We start from the raw sequence: 16,065 nt of genomic DNA, 5'->3' as shown, positions 1-16,065 counted from the left end.
TCTATTGTGGTGTGATGGATCTATTGTTGCTGGGATGAGGTATATAGTTTCTGGGGGGACCTATTGTTTCTAGGGTGGGATCCATTGCTACTGGGGGAGTCAATTGTTGTGTGAGGGATCTATTGTTGCTTGGATGAGGTCTATTGTTGCTGTGGGGATCTATTTTTGCTGGAGTGAGGTCTATTGTTGCTGGGGGAAGTATATTGGTGTGTTAAGGATCTATTATTGTGTGGGGGTCTATTGTTTCTGGAGGGGGGTGTCTATTGTTGCTAGGGTGGGGCCTATTGTTGTTGGGGGGAGTCTATTGTTGTGTGAGGGATCTATTGTTGCCGGGGTGAGGTCTATTATCACTGGAGGGACCTAAAAAAAAATGGGGGACTCCTGCACCTATTCTCTGAGAAAAGAAGTCCTGAGTATATCTGTATGCCCAGACATTTATACCAAATAAAGAATATACAATAAAAAAGTGTACCCCCCCCCCTTCCTCATCATGGTATGCATGGCCACGGTGACTAGCTAACCAGGGCATGGTCCCTTGACTTGGGTAGAGGGGAATGAGGGGGGGACAAGACTGGCAGTGATACACTTTCACAGCCCGCACTACCTCTGGCCACCACTAGAGGGAGACTCCACTTCAATCCAGCTGGCCGACAACACACAGGCAGATACAAATCTTACATACAATCTGATGCACTCTAAGAGTTGGGGAGCAGTCTAGAAATTAGTACACACTTCTAGGATTCCTCCAGCTATCCTATGAGCTAGAACCCCGGTGTTAATCACTCTTCCCACTGTCCACACAACAAACTATTGCATGCCACCACCCAACAGTTTGTCCACAGATCGGTCTGCTGGGCCACCACACACACACACAGATCTCCGACTGGCAGATCTGCTAGCTTACAATCTGCATGCAATCTGCTAACACACAGTGCAATTGCAATGAACTTAGACGGAGCACATAGACACTACAATCCAACAATCTCTCCGGAGATATGAGCCTGAGCTTATCACACAGAATTCAACACGACGGCCGGGCGGGGCTTTCATTGTTCTGAATGGACCCCATATGATGCCGCTCATGTGTGCCCCAGCACCATGTGTTTTGCTTGGACACACCGAATCGCCGATCTCGGTACAGAGCCGATCATGTAGGCTCTTTACTATGTGGTCAGCTGTGCCCAATCCCAGCTGATCACAGTGTAAATAGGAAGTGCCGGTTATCGGCATTCCTCTACTGGCGCTGACAGAGCGTGAGTAGATGAGAGCCGATAGGCGGGCTCTCCTGATGGGGGCGGGGTCTGCACTAATAATCAGTGTAATAATTATTAGTGCAGCCCCCATCAGCGATCCATGCCAGTGCCCACCAGTGATGCCCACCTGTGACTACCAATTGTGTCTTTCAGTGCCTATCAGGGATGCCTGTCAGTGCTGCCTATCAGTGCCCATCAATGCCATCCATCAGTGCCCATAAAGGTTGCCCATTACTGCCACCTATCAGTGCCTGTCAGTGCTGCATATCAGTGCCTCCCCATCAGTGCAGCCTATCAGTCCCCATCAGTGCCTCTGCATCAGTGCTGCATATTAGTGCCTCACCATCTGTGCAGCCTGTCAGTGCTGCATATTAGTGCCCCCTCATCAATGCCTATCAGTGATACCTATCAGTGCTGCATATTAGTGCCTCCTGATAAGTGCCCATCAGTGCTGCATATTAGTGCCTCCTCAGCAGTGCCCATTAGTGCTGCATATCAGTGCCTCTCCATCAGTGCAGCCTATCAGTGCCTGTAAGTGCTGCATATTAGTGCCTCCTCATCAGTGCCACCTATCAGTGTTTGTCAGTGCTGCATATTAGTGCCTCCTCATCAGTACCACCTATCAGTGTTTGTCAGTGCTGCATATTAGTGCCTCCTCATCATTGCCCATCAGTGCTGCTTATTAGTGCCTCCTCATCAGTGCCGCATATTAGTGCCTCCTCATCAGTGTTGCACATTAGTGCCTCCTCATCAGTGCTGCATATTAGTGCCTCCTCATCATTGCCCATCAGTGCTGCTTATTAGTGCCTCCTCATCAGTGCTGCATATTAGTGCCTCCTCATCAGTGCTGCATATTAGTGCCTCCTCATCAGTGCTGCATATTAGTGCCTCCTCATCATTGCCCATCAGTGCTGCTTATTAGTGCCTCCTCATCAGTGCTGCATATTAGTGCCTCCTCATCAGTGCTGCATATTAGTGCCTCCCCATCAGTGCAGCCTGTCAGTTCCCATCAGTGCTGCATATTAGTGCCTCTTCATTAGTGCCGCCCATCAGTGCTGCATATTAGTGCCTCCTCATCAGTGCTGCATATTAGTGCCTCCTCATCAGTGCAGCCTGTCAGTTCCCATCAGTGCTGCATATTAGTGCCTCCTCATCAGTGCCACCTATCAGTGTTTGTCAGTGCTGCATATTAGTGCCTCCTCATCAGTGCCACCTATCAGTGTTTGTCAGTGCTGCATATTAGTGCCTCCTCATCATTGCCCATCAGTGCTGCTTATTAGTGCCTCCTCATCAGTGCCGCATATTAGTGCCTCCTCATCAGTGTTGCACATTAGTGCCTCCTCATCAGTGCTGCATATTAGTGCCTCCTCATCATTGCCCATCAGTGCTGCTTATTAGTGCCTCCTCATCAGTGCTGCATATTAGTGCCTCCTCATCAGTGCTGCATATTAGTGCCTCCTCATCAGTGCTGCATATTAGTGCCTCCCCATCAGTGCAGCCTGTCAGTTCCCATCAGTGCTGCATATTAGTGCCTCTTCATTAGTGCCGCCCATCAGTGCTGCATATTAGTGCCTCCTCATCAGTGCTGCATATTAGTGCCTCCTCATCAGTGCAGCCTGTCAGTTCCCATCAGTGCTGCATATTAGTGCCTCCTCATCAGTGCCACCTATCAGTGTTTGTCAGTGCTGCATATTAGTGCCTCCTCATCAGTGCCACCTATCAGTGTTTGTCAGTGCTGCATATTAGTGCCTCCTCATCATTGCCCATCAGTGCTGCTTATTAGTGCCTCCTCATCAGTGCCGCATATTAGTGCCTCCTCATCAGTGTTGCACATTAGTGCCTCCTCATCAGTGCTGCATATTAGTGCCTCCTCATCATTGCCCATCAGTGCTGCTTATTAGTGCCTCCTCATCAGTGCTGCATATTAGTGCCTCCTCATCAGTGCTGCATATTAGTGCCTCCTCATCAGTGCTGCATATTAGTGCCTCCCCATCAGTGCAGCCTGTCAGTTCCCATCAGTGCTGCATATTAGTGCCTCTTCATTAGTGCCGCCCATCAGTGCTGCATATTAGTGCCTCCTCATCAGTGCTGCATATTAGTGCCTCCTCATCAGTGCAGCCTGTCAGTTCCCATCAGTGCTGCATATTAGTGCCGCCCATCAGTGCTGCATATTAGTGCCTCCTCATCAGTACCTGTCAGTGAAGCATTATCATTATCATTAAATTATTTTTTTAGAAAACTGTGTAACAGAAATTAAGAAAAACTTTTTTTTTTTTTTTTTTAACAAAACTTTTGGTCTTTATTCATTTGTTTAGCAAAAAATAAAAAACCCAGCGGTGATTCTACACTACTCATATCTTCAACCCTCATCCACCGCTCATCTCTGCACAACTCATCCACGTTTCTCTCCCCACCCACCACCTGGTACAGCTGAAGACCTACAACTATCAAAACATACAGCTTGTCCCCCTTCCCCCACATCATCTGAAGCTCGTGGCATTACAAACATTCCCAGGCAGGGCTTTTTTTCAGCGGGAACACTGGGGAACGCAGTTCCGACACCTCCAGCACTGAATGTATGTAATAGCAAGGGGTGTGGGGTGTGCTGGAGGGTCTATTGGTGTTGGCTGCTGGTGGATCTATTGTCACTGGTGGGTATCTGTTTTTGTGTGAGGGTCTATTGTTGCTGGTGGGGGATCTATTGTTGCACAGAGGTAAGACGTTTCTTGTAGTCGGTGACCAGGTTTTCACACATCTCAGGAGGGATTTTGGCCCACTCCTCTTTACAGATCTTCTCTAAATCCTTAAGGTTTCTTGGCTGTCGCTTGGCAACTCAAACTTTCAGCTCCCTCCATGAATTTTCTAAAGGGTTAAGGTCTGGAGGCTGGCTAGGCCACTCCATGACCCTAATGTGCTTCTTGAGGCACTCCTTTGTTGCCTTGGCATTGTCATGCTGAAAGACCCATCTACGACCCATCTTCAGTGTTCTGGCGGAGGGAAGAAGGTTCTCATTGAAGATTTACAATACTTGGCCCCTCAAAGCCACAAAATCAGTCTGTACCTTTAGCAGAGAAACCGCTCCAAACCATAATGTTTCCACCTCCGTGCTAGACTGTAGGGATGGTGTTCTTAGGGTCAAAGTCATCATTTTTCTTCATCCAAACACGGCGAGTCAAGTTAATGCCAAAGAGCTCCATTTTGGTCTCATCTGACCACAGCACTTTCACCCAGTTTTCCTCTGAATCATTCAGATGTTCATTGGCAAACTTCAGATGGCCCTGTAAATGTGCTTTCTTGAGCAGGGATAACTTTCGGGCGCTGCAGGATTTTAGTCCTTCCATAGTGTGTTACCAATTGTTTTCTTGGTGACTATGGTCCCAGCTGCCTTGAGATCATTGACAAGTTTCTCCAGTGTAGTTCTGGGCTGATTCCTCATCGTTCTCATGATCATTGAAACTCTACGAGGTGAGATCTTGCATGGAGCCCCAGACCAAGGGAGATTGACAGTTATTTTGTGTATCTTTCATTTGCGAATAATCGCACCAACTGTTGTCACCCTCTCACCAAGCTGCTTGGCGATGGTCTTGTAGCCCATTCCAGCCTTGTGTAGGTCTACAATCCCTGACATCCTTGGACAGCTCTTTGGTCTTGGCCATGGTGGACCACGAGGTGAGATCTTGCATGGAGCCCCAGACCGAGGTAGATTGACAGTTATTTTGTGTTTCTTCCATTTGCGAATAATCACACCAACTGTTGTCACCCTCTCGCCAAGCTGCTTGGCGATGGTCTTGTAGCCCATTCCAGCCTTGTGTAGGTCTACAATCCCTGACATCCTTGGACAGCTCTTTGGTCTTGGCCATGGTGGACCACGAGGTGAGATCTTGCATGGAGCCCCAGACCGAGGTAGATTGACAGTTATTTTGTGTTTCTTCCATTTGCGAATAATCACACCAACTGTTGTCACCCTCTCGCCAAGCTGCTTGGCGATGGTCTTGTAGCCCATTCCAGCCTTGTGTAGGTCTACAATCCCTGACATCCTTGGACAGCTCTTTGGTCTTGGCCATGGTGGACCACGAGGTGAGATATTGCATGGAGCCCCAGACCGAGGTAGATTGACAGTTATTTTGTGTTTCTTCCAATCGCGAATAATCGCACCAACTGTTGTCACCCTCTCGCCAAGCTGCTTGGCGATGGTCTTATAGCCTATTCCAGCCTTTTGCAGATCTACAATCTTGTCCCTGACATCCTTGGACAGCTCTTTGGTCTTGGCCATGGTGGAGAGATTGGAATCTGATTGATTGCTTCTGTGGACAGCTGTCTTTTATACAGGTAACAAGCTGAGATTAGGAGCACTCCCTTTTAAGAGGGTCCTCCTAATCTCAGCTCGTTACCTGTATAGAAGGCACCTGGGAGCCAGAAATCTTGCTGATTGATAGGGGGATCAAATACTTATTTCACTCATTAACCACTTGCCGACTGCCTAACGACAATTTACTGCGGCAGTCAGCCCCTCACAGGCAAAGTGACGTAGGTCTACGTCGCTAGCCTGTGAGGCTCTAGGGAGCGCCGGTCACTCGCGATTGTCCGTTACAGCGGGAGAAAGGCAGGCGGCTAATGTAAACACAGCCGCCTGTCATTCTTCCCTGTGTAAGAATGGAGATCATACGGTTCTGCTATGTAGGACCGTTGATCTCTGTTGTTAAACCTCAAGCCACATCCAATTACAGTTAGAAGCACGCCCCTAGGGACACACATAACCCCTCCCTCTCAAATAAAGTTAACCCCTTCCCTGCCAGTGTCATTTTTACAGTAACAGTGCATATGTATAGCACTGATTACTGTAGTAATGTCACTGGTAACCCCAAAAGTGTCAAAAATGTCAGTCAAGGGTCCGATCTGTCCGCCGCAATGTCGCAGATCGCCGCCATTACTCGTTAAAAAAAAAACAACAAAAATCTTTCCCTTAGTTAGTAAACGCAATAACTTTTGCGCAAACCAATCAAAATACGCTTTTCACTTTTGTTACCAAACATAGGTAGCATAAAACAAATTGGCCTAAAATGTTAAAACATTTTGATTTTTACATTTTTTTGGAAATTTCATATAAAAAAATGTGAAAAATATTGTTATTTTTGCCAAATTGTCGCTCTTTTTTTGTTTATAGCACATGATCAAAAAATCGTACAGGTGATCAAATACCACCAAAAGAAAGCTCTGTTTGTGGGAAAAAAAGGATGTCAATTTAATTTGGGTACAGCGTCGCACGACCGCGCAATTGTCCGTTAAAGTCACGCAGTGCCGAATCGCAAAATAGGGTCTGGTCAGGAAGGGAATAAAATCTTCCGGGGCTTAAGTGGTTATACAGGTGAGAATTGGAGAGTCCTCCTAATCTCAGCTCTTTACCTGTATAGAAGGCACTATGAGAGTGCTCCTAATCTCAGCTTGTTACCTGTATAGAAGGCACTATGAGAGTGCTCCTAATCTCAGCTCGTTACCTGTATAGAAGGCACTATGAGAGTGCTCCTAATCTCAGCTTGTTACCTGTATAGAAGACACTATGAGAGTGCTCCTAATCTCAGTTTGTTACCTGTATAGAAGGCACTATGAGAGTGCTCCTAATCTCAGCTCATTACCTGTATAGAAGACACTATGAGTCCTCCTAATCTCAGCTTGTTACCTGTATAGAAGGCACTATGAGAGTGCTCCTAATCTCAGCTTGTTGCCTGTATAGAAGGCACTATGAGAGTGCTCCTAATCTCAGCTTGTTACCTGTATAGAAGGCACTATGAGAGTGCTCCTAATCTCAGCTTGTTGCCTGTATAGAAGGCACTATGAGAGTGCTCCTAATCTCAGCTTGTTACCTGTATAGAAGACACCTGGGAGCCAGAAATCTTGCTGATTGATAGGGGATCAAATACCTTTTTCACTCATTAAAATGCAAATCAATTTATACGTTTTTTTAAATGTGTTTTACTGGATATTTTTGTTGCGATTCTGTCTCTCGCTGTTAAAATAAATGTATCAATAAAATTATAACTCAGTAACACTTTGGCCAGGATGTACCCTTTAAAAAATTTAATTGGTTTTATTATACACTTCTTTGGACTGAACAGTACCACTTGTTAAAAGCCACCTTACATTTGTTAATATAATCACCAGCAATGTGTAATTCAATGTCCAAATAGATCTCCTTCATGTGTCAAACATTTCCCGCACTTTCAAGTGTGACTTTTCTGATGTTTGAGAAGGCTTTCTTTCTTAGTGAAAGATTTCCCGCAGTCCGAACACAAATACGGACGCTCTCCCGTGTGACTTCTTTGATGCCTAATAAGTTTTGCCTTGTCGTTAAAACATTTCCCGCACTCCGAACACGAGAAAGGACGCTCCCCCGTGTGAATTCTCTTATGTTTAAGGAGGTTTCCCTTATCATTAAAATATTTCCCGCACTCCGAGCACGAAAACGGGCGCTCACCCGTGTGAGTTCTTTGATGTTTAAGAAGGTTTCCTTTGTTACCGAAAAATTTCCCGCACTCCGAACACGAATAGGGGCGCTCGCCCGTGTGAGTCCTTTTGTGCCTAAGAAGGTCTGATTTCTGAATGAAACATTTCCCGCACTCTGAACAGGCGAAAGGACGCTCACCGGTGTGAATCCTCTGGTGTTTAAGAAGGTCTCCTTTCTGAATGAAGCATTTCCCGCACTCAGAGCATAAATAAGAAACCTCACATGTGTGGCTTTTCTGGTGTGTAAGAAGCGTTCTCTTCTCAGCAAAACTTTTCCCGCACTCTGAACATGAGAAAGGACGCTCACCGGTGTGACTTCTCTGGTGTACGAGAAGGCTTCTTTTCACAGTAAAACTTTTCCCGCACTCTGAGCATGAGAAAGGACGCTTGATCGTGTGATTTGTCTGTTGTTTGAAGAGTGCTTCGGTTTCAGTGAGAGATTTCCGACACACCGAACACGTCAATGTATTCACCACTGGGTTACCTCCTACAAAACCTAACGAAGATTCTGTGGGATTCGATGGATCTGTGGATTTATAAGCACTATGAGTTTCAAGAAGGAGATCTGAAGTAAAAATATGTGACCTGTCAGGGTGTGACAGATCCATGGATCTCTCCAAATGGTAAGGTCTGGGATGTATATTTTGAGTAAGCAGATTTACTCCTGGAGAATATGGTGTGATGCCATTATAAGCTGGAGATATAATGAGACGTCCCTCTGGGGTGTTCCGGACATAGTGTCCACCTGTTGGGAAACATTTTTTAAATTAATTAAATGTATTAAGTATTATTTATGCCCTACATTCAGGAATCACATATGCTACTGTTATGTAATGGTATCAGCCAAATGATCAGACCAGTGGTGATGGGCAATTTCTACTTTACTTAACAATGTAGAACATAGATTACACAGGAGATCATGTGGACAGGGGTTTGCAGTACAAAACAGCAATATGAGGAAGGGAGAAACAGGCATAACACACATGAAAACAATTCTATTGCAGTTCTACTAATGGCCACTAGATGGCAGCAGAGTGCTCTGAGTTCAGTTTACTGATAGGATAATCCAAGAGATTAATCGTTCATTCAGCAGACTGTGAACTGAGGGGATTTCCTGCTGGCACAGACTTCACACTGGCACTGCTGATGCTGACTTTGGTCAGGAGGCTCTGGGGGCCATAGATAGGACCAACCCACTGCTTGGACAACTTCTCCACATGGACTGTAACAGAGTCCTCTCCAGTGACTGGGGCTTGGATTGATGCTGTGTGCTCTCGTGCTCACTGCTGGTGGCCCACACACCAGACTGATCGAATGAGGACCCAGCACCTGGGCACAGCTCACTTGCCCAGTCACTGCTGTCCCATCAGGCAGGATCTCTCTGAACACAGAAAGCTGGGCGGAGCTGGCATTTATACTCCCTGGGTGTGTCCTGGAACTCAGGGGATGCTGGGAGCCCAGAGGATTGTGGGGAATTGAGTTAAAGGGACTTTCACCTGCATCTGGTTAAAGGGGCACACCACTACAGTACTAAACCTCTAAACAGTTTCCCATAGTTTTGGTTTGGAATTGGGTGAAATCTTAACAATGGAGATGAACCTTTTACATGATGTACAGTTTTTCCTTATTTGTTGGGAAGATGATGTTATATTGAGGAATGGAGATGGATCTTTCATATGGTGTACAGTATCTCCTCCTCATTTGTTGGGAACATGACGTTATATTAACCACTTAAGCCCATTTTAAGGACATTTCATATGGTGTACAGAATACTTTATATTCATAGAAGTTGATTACTTACTTGTGTCTATATGTAGAGAAGATTCCTCCTGTTTACTTTTCATAATCATCTCCTCCTCCTCCATAGACTGCTGATCTCCACTCACCAACGTCTCTTCTTCTTCCTCCTTAACCTCAACCTTGAGGTCTTTCAAATCTTTATCCTAAACCCCAAAGATGATACAATACATGTAAGAAAAGGAACAAGAGATTACATGGAAAAATGTTGTTTCACAGCCTAAAATATATTTTTAAGTCTACATCTCAGTCCCACCTACCTGATGATGGGGAGGGATGGTGTGATCTTCTTGTGTGGAATCCCGGGAATACAGAGAACGGGGACATCTCTCTGGTGGGTTCCCATTACTGGATCCATCTGTAGGAAACACACACACTGACTGAATACATTGTTTCTATGTGTTTATCAGATGATGGGGGATCTAGGTGGATCCTCCGTACTGCTCTCTCCTTTACAATAAAGTCTCCTCTTACCCGGTGATGTGAGGGGCGGCTGATTCTCCATCATGACGTCCTTGTAGAAATCCTTGTGTCCTTCTATATACTCCCACTCCTCCATGGAGAAATAGACAGTGACATCCTGACACCTTATAGGAACCTGACACACACAATGATACAGTCACCATCCAGACACATCCCTTGTCTGTTACTGGATAATGTCCCAGAATTCCCAGCACCGCTCACCTCTCCTGTCAGCAGCTCCATCATCTTCTTGGTGACTTCTAGAACCTTCTTGGTACTGGTTACCTCTGTTGTCAGGCAGTGAGGTGGAGGCACTGTGATGAGTGATGTCCTGTGAAGACATCTGCTGGGTGTTAATGGATCTCCAGATGTTTTATTCACTACATTATAATCCTGTGTAAAGAGAGAAAGTAACATTTGTCACTACAAACTTCCCGGAATCCTCACCTCTCTGGTCAGGCCATTTGAAAGATAAGAGTGATGTCATGTGACCTCCCAGAATCCTCCTCACCTCTCCGGTCAGCAGATAGATGATCTCCAGGGTGAGGTTTAGTATTCTGTCAGTCATGTGACCTCGGTCGCTATCCATCCTAAGTGATGTGGTAATGTGACTTTTACAGGACTCTCCTCTCTGTAGAAGGATAATAAACTGAGAATTATCTGGGCTGTACTAGGATGAATTATGCCTGCACAGAGTTCCTCCATAGTTCTGACACCTCAGGCGGCTTCTTATATGATATTACAGACCTTGGTTAATTCCAAAAGTATACCAGAGATGCCTTCTAGAACGCTACACAACCTAAACCCTTCTCTTCACTCAATCTAAAACTAATAGGAGTGAGAACCTCTGTTGAGATATTCCGATGCCTGTGCTCTGGTTAGGGAGATTTCCTTCACTTTTCTTCCAGTTAGTGATGTCAAACATAAAAGGATATGAGGGAAAATAAGTTCAAAGGGGCTATAGGAATAATCAGACAGAGGTTCCAACTCTTTCCTTCTCCATGGAAAACAAAACATTTTAGCTGGTGTAATGCTTTTGATGAGGAAAAGGGAAGCAGCCATTTTGTTTATCAAATATTTACTTATGATTATCGGGCATGGATTTATGATTAAGCAGATTTATTGGATATATATTGTGTGATAAGTCCTTTTGTATAACAGCTGTTAAGATTGCTTACTTGACCTTTTGAAGACCTGTTTAGCCAACAAGCTTTGGAAGTGACATGTCTACGTTAAATGTCCATTTCGCATTTCAAAGAATGTTATCAAAGAATGAGATGTGACTTCAAAAGAAATTAGAGGCTAGGTGCCACCCACTGTAGTGTATAAAACTGTATTGCAAACCCTAGTCAGATAGAGCAATGTTCATTAAGCCAACAGAATGTAATTTGATTTACTTGCTCTCCAAACATGTCATTTTATCTACATGTTTGTCTAAATAAATATAATTTTCAATCTGGCTTCAACAGTCAAAATGTTATTGAAACCCGTGAGTTTTGGGATTACCCTTACAAATGGTCCTTCGTAGCCGGGTAGAGAAAATCCATGGACATGGCTAAAAGAAACAGGACAACACAAGCTGGGAATTCACGTCTTCAGTAAAAGGTAAGCTAACTTTATGCTTACTGCGATTTCCCCTTGTGTCGTGCTGTTTATGTAAGTCGATGTAATGGAGAAGTACCCTTCAAAAAAACCTTGGCTGTTGAATTTTATTATTTTAAATTTCTTTTTTACTTTCCATACTATCTGTTACTTATTACTGTCCTTTGCATGAGTGTGTTCTGCTGAATGATTTGCCCTATTTCAGGAGCAATGTGTGGTTAGGTACGATTTCTGCAGTTCCTGCGATCGGGAGACCGACCAGGTCAGGAATCGGGTCTTCGGACTCAAGATCATTCATAACGTGTGATTGATAAAGTACTATATGTGGTGGGGCCCTGGTTTATTGCCGAAGGTGATGGGCTGCTTAAAAAACAGCACTGCTTGAAACATTAGTGCTAGAATGATTGAGAAAACTGTCTTCCCGTTCTCTTCTGCGTGATTCTTCATAAAATCACACAATAAGCAGGAGTACTGTCTTCTCTATTTCACAACAGTGCCTATAAACTGAAGTGGAAGACTTTTTAGGAAAGCACAACTATCAGGTTATATACTCTCTCTCGCTCTCTCACAGATTCAAAATTTATCCTATTATACTGCACCATTTTTTGGAATATGTTTTGCTGTGTGTCCTGCATATGAGTGGTTGATTGCTGAAAAAGGAGTGCTTTTTACATTCTTGAACTATTTTAATACTGAACACCCTAATTAATTTGTGCGCATGTCAGTCTGTGTGGCTGATTTATACTTTATAGTCTGGTATAGATCCTGGGCAAGGATTGGGGCCAGATATATTGTTCCTGCTATTACCTAGGTACTTTTGTGTCTGTGTGACTTGGTGACCTGGTAATAGGTTAATTCTTCAGAAGTCTCATCACCGTGTGAGATGGGGAATTGTACCACCGTGTACACCTCAAATGAGGATCTGTGTGATCCCACTGTGAACCCTTCCTAATCGCCAAAGATATTGCCCATCAGTCTGTGTGACTGAGTTGTAACTTTGGAGCAGGAACAGTTCGTTCCCTGAAGAAATGGAACTAAGGCACACAGGGGTTTTGTACCCCTAGAACCCCAAGTTCTCCAAAGAATGTAAAAAGTACGATCCAAGTGTTTTCAAAAGAAGCAAAAGCAGGCACTAGATAAATGGATAAATGCAAGTGAACAGTGTGAAAACATGGTGAAGAGGAGATTGAGGGGAACCAATGAGAAATTTGAATGAATACAGATGTAAAGAACCGAATAATAATAATATTTCTTAAATAACTGTAGGCACACTGTACCCTGAACTACCACCTAGATCGCTTATAATGACCTAAGTATAGGCATAGATTAGACCCTACTGTACACAAAAAAAAAAAAAAAAAAAAGAGAGGAAAGATGAGTCCTACTGAACTGGACTAGGTACAGTCCAGAAGTAGAAAAAGTGCAGCTTTATTAGAGAAATGTACTAATATTTTTGTCTACAGGTTTTAACTAGCTAATTGCAAGAGTATATTATGCTGGAGTGGCCATACATGTTACAATTTTTTGTTGTACAATTTTTCTGTTCGATTTACCACAAACAAGATAATATGAGGTCAAAGCTAAACACTTTCACTTGTATCCAATTAGGCAGGCCTTTGTAGTACATAGTTGAAGGTAAATTTCAAAAAAAAAAAAAAAAAAATTTGTACAGAAAATTGTATGAAAATTGTATGAAAATTGTATCGTGTATGGGCAACCTTAGTCGTGTAGAGGTGTATGAGATTAATGGATTGTTGTTATGTTGTGTTAGTTCTAATAATGTTCCTAAAGTGCTGTATCAGCAAAACATTGGTTACACTTAATGAATATTGGTTGCATAATGATTTGTTTTGTGTTTATGACTTTTAAAGTGATGTGCCTTTGCCACAAGTACAACTAAAGGTAAATCAGTGCTATGCTGGTCATGGCAACTTTTAGAAGAAAGAAAATATATTTGGTGTGTAAAGTGTGACCTTAAAAGGACTAAAAATGTTATTTTTATTTCTAAATCGTGAGCAAAGTGAACTTTTAAAATTGTGTGAATGTACAGTCATTTTACACTTGTGAAAATCGTGAATATAAACCCTTGCTGGGGTGGCTAATCATGTAATCATTGGTGACACATCCAATGCAGTTAATAAAATTAATTAAAAGAAGGAAAGTGATGTTAAAGCATTTAGTGACATGTAAAAAAAAGTATTTTCACAAAAGTCGTTTAAAGTTTGAAATTCAGGAGCTCTGTCTTAGTTTAAAGTTGCTGAAACCCCCCCCCCCCCCCTTCTACTTTGACACAGGTTTGTTGCAAGGCTTGTGAGTGTGAACAGCTGTATTGTCATGCAAATTGACTGAGCTGAGTAAACTTTTATATGAAAGTACAAAAGAATATGATAATTGTATTTACAGATGTGTATTAACTGTAAATCTTTGTTTTATGTAGAAAAAAAAAAAAAACAAACAGTTTTTGAAGAATGTTCCAAATGGGTGCAATATGGTGAAGTATAATTTCTTGTAGTCAAATGGGAAATTACTGATGTTTATTTTTGAGCTGCTCATTTTTTTAACCATGGTGAACAATAATATATATATATTTTTTTTAATTTATGGTATACCATAAAATATATATAAATAAAAAATCCATGTGGTAATAATTAATTTGACGTCAACAATTTTTGGTATCAGAAAAGTGCACTGTTAAAACATCTAAGAAAAAAAAAATGTTTAAAATGCTTACTGTAGGCTAAATACATAACCTTTGTTTTATTTTTAGGAGGAAAATATAATGTTTTGTTACTAAAATTTTTTGATGCTTATTTCTCAGATAAATTCTATACCCTGGTTTTATTGATTTGGGACTTTCAGAACAGAGGCAGATCACAGCCTTCAAAGACAGTTCACCAATGGAAGTATTGTTTCCAAATTGTTTAATTCTGGTTTATTAAACTGTTTTCATATGTAAATGTTTATGAGTTTCATCCCCATATAGCTAATATTGGTGTTGTACTGCTTGTAGCAGTTTCTAATTTCTTATTAATTGGGAGTCAGATATTTGATGTGTTCTAATCTGACACATATGAGCTCTGGCATTAATGAGTTTCTATGCCTTAGATAATTAAGCATCTCCTGTCTTAAAATTACCTGCCTTCCTGTAAGCCCTGAACCCCAGTGCTGCACTATACTCCTGCCATTCTTGTAAATATTGTATTCTGTGTTATCCAAGTTTTTGTCTCTGCACTTACATGTTCCTGGTCTACTGTAGGGTTGTTGATCCCAGCCATAGGCGATAGGCCTCCTTTGAGACAGCCTATTGTTCATGATAAGTGTTTCATTGAATTCAGGATAGTGTACACAGTTTAGTGTGGATGGTGGTTGAATAACACATTATATGAAATGAGAATGATTTCTCTTTGTATTAAGACATTTTTGTTTTCTTTTCTTCTAGGTCTTATTACTCTTTATAATATAGATTTACTTCAGCAGAAAAAAAAACTCAACGGCTTTATGGGCATTTTTTTGTTAATGATCTTAATGTTGGACTAACAATCTGAGTGACGCCATCTTCAACAAAAAAATACCCTCCTTCATTCCTGCACGCTATGACATCACCACAAACAGCATTGATGGAGAAGAGCGCTTTCAAAAAAGCCTTTTAATATCTGAAGAACTTTGATACTTGTCATGTCAGCTGTAGGAAAATTTAAAGCTCAGTTTGCTATGATTGCAAAAAGATCTGCACACCTACCGGAAGTTTCTTGTCATGTGGACTGCGATGGTCCTGAAGAGAAGAATATTATGTATGAACATTGTATGAGTTCTTAGGTGTTGCAGTGGAGTCTTATGGAGGACTAGCTGTCAAAGGAGGAGTCAACAAAAGACTTGGCGTTCATACACTGTTAGACCAACACATAATTTTTTAGATTTTTTTGATTTTTCGGTTCGTTTTGTCACATTTTTATTTTTGAATATTTTGTATATTTTAGCCTTGACAAAGCAAAGTGAGATTTTTCTGCAGAAGTAAATGGGATACATAATTCAGGAGAAATATGAACTAGAAAAATATATATATTTAAACTAAGATTGGGCAGTTGGAGGGAGATGTCAGGGAATTCAGAAGGGATTGATAGGAATTGTAATTTTATCTGCTTTTCTTAAAAAATGCATTTTATGTTAGGTTTTGTATGTGTTATGAGACCTAGTTTGTTCCTTCTTCCTCATATCAGCACCTCCATAAAGCCATACGTGGCTTTAACAGTTACCAAAAGTGACTGTGATGTGAGATCACCACACAGGGACAGCAGAGCGGAAACCGCTACACTGTTAATGGTCACAGGCCCAACTCTTCACTACAACTAGTGTGTGGATTGCTTGAGATAGCAGTGATATGTTTCCAGAACTCCAATGTAGGAAGGGACTGTTTTGTTTGTGGCAATATATATTGCCAACAGGAGGATTA

The 16,065-nt window shown here is 42.4% G+C and overlaps 2 protein-coding genes across 2 annotated transcripts in view; both read right to left on the bottom strand.

The window, feature by feature from the left end:
* The window catches only part of LOC309563428 (uncharacterized protein), a gene marked incomplete at its 3' end in the record, with an annotated part of 51,122 nt that extends 41,218 nt beyond the window's left edge, over positions 1–9,904 (bottom strand). Inside the window, exon 1 of the mRNA XM_082267823.1 lies at positions 9,812–9,904. The remainder of the gene's footprint in view (positions 1–9,811) is intronic.
* LOC309562814 (uncharacterized protein) lies at positions 7,328–9,797 on the bottom strand. Its single transcript, XM_082267121.1, has 2 exons — positions 9,556–9,797; positions 7,328–8,499 (listed from the first exon to the last, which is right to left on the bottom strand). Exons 1-2 carry the CDS (start codon positions 9,617–9,619, stop codon positions 7,472–7,474), a joined length of 1,092 nt encoding a protein of 363 aa, XP_082123247.1. The 5' UTR covers positions 9,620–9,797; the 3' UTR covers positions 7,328–7,471.
* Positions 9,905–16,065: the final 6,161 nt, after the last annotated feature.

This window comes from Pelophylax lessonae, assembly GCF_965119305.1.
Source record: "Pelophylax lessonae genome assembly, chromosome: 9".
Lineage (NCBI taxonomy): Eukaryota > Metazoa > Chordata > Amphibia > Anura > Ranidae > Pelophylax > Pelophylax lessonae.
Note: the sequence above shows the minus strand (reverse complement) of the source record. Positions and strands in the feature narration are given on the sequence as shown.

What these genes read in the sequence shown, in the direction of transcription:
- LOC309562814 (XM_082267121.1), bottom strand. Translation starts at nt 9,619, where the DNA reads ATGGAGGAGGAGGAGATGATTATGAAAAGTAAACAGGAGGAATCTTCT. An exon ending in TTCTCTACATATAGACACAA is followed by an intron (nt 8,500 to 9,555) that starts GTAAGTAATCAA and finishes GTTTCCCAACAG; the next exon opens with GTGGACACTATGTCCGGAAC.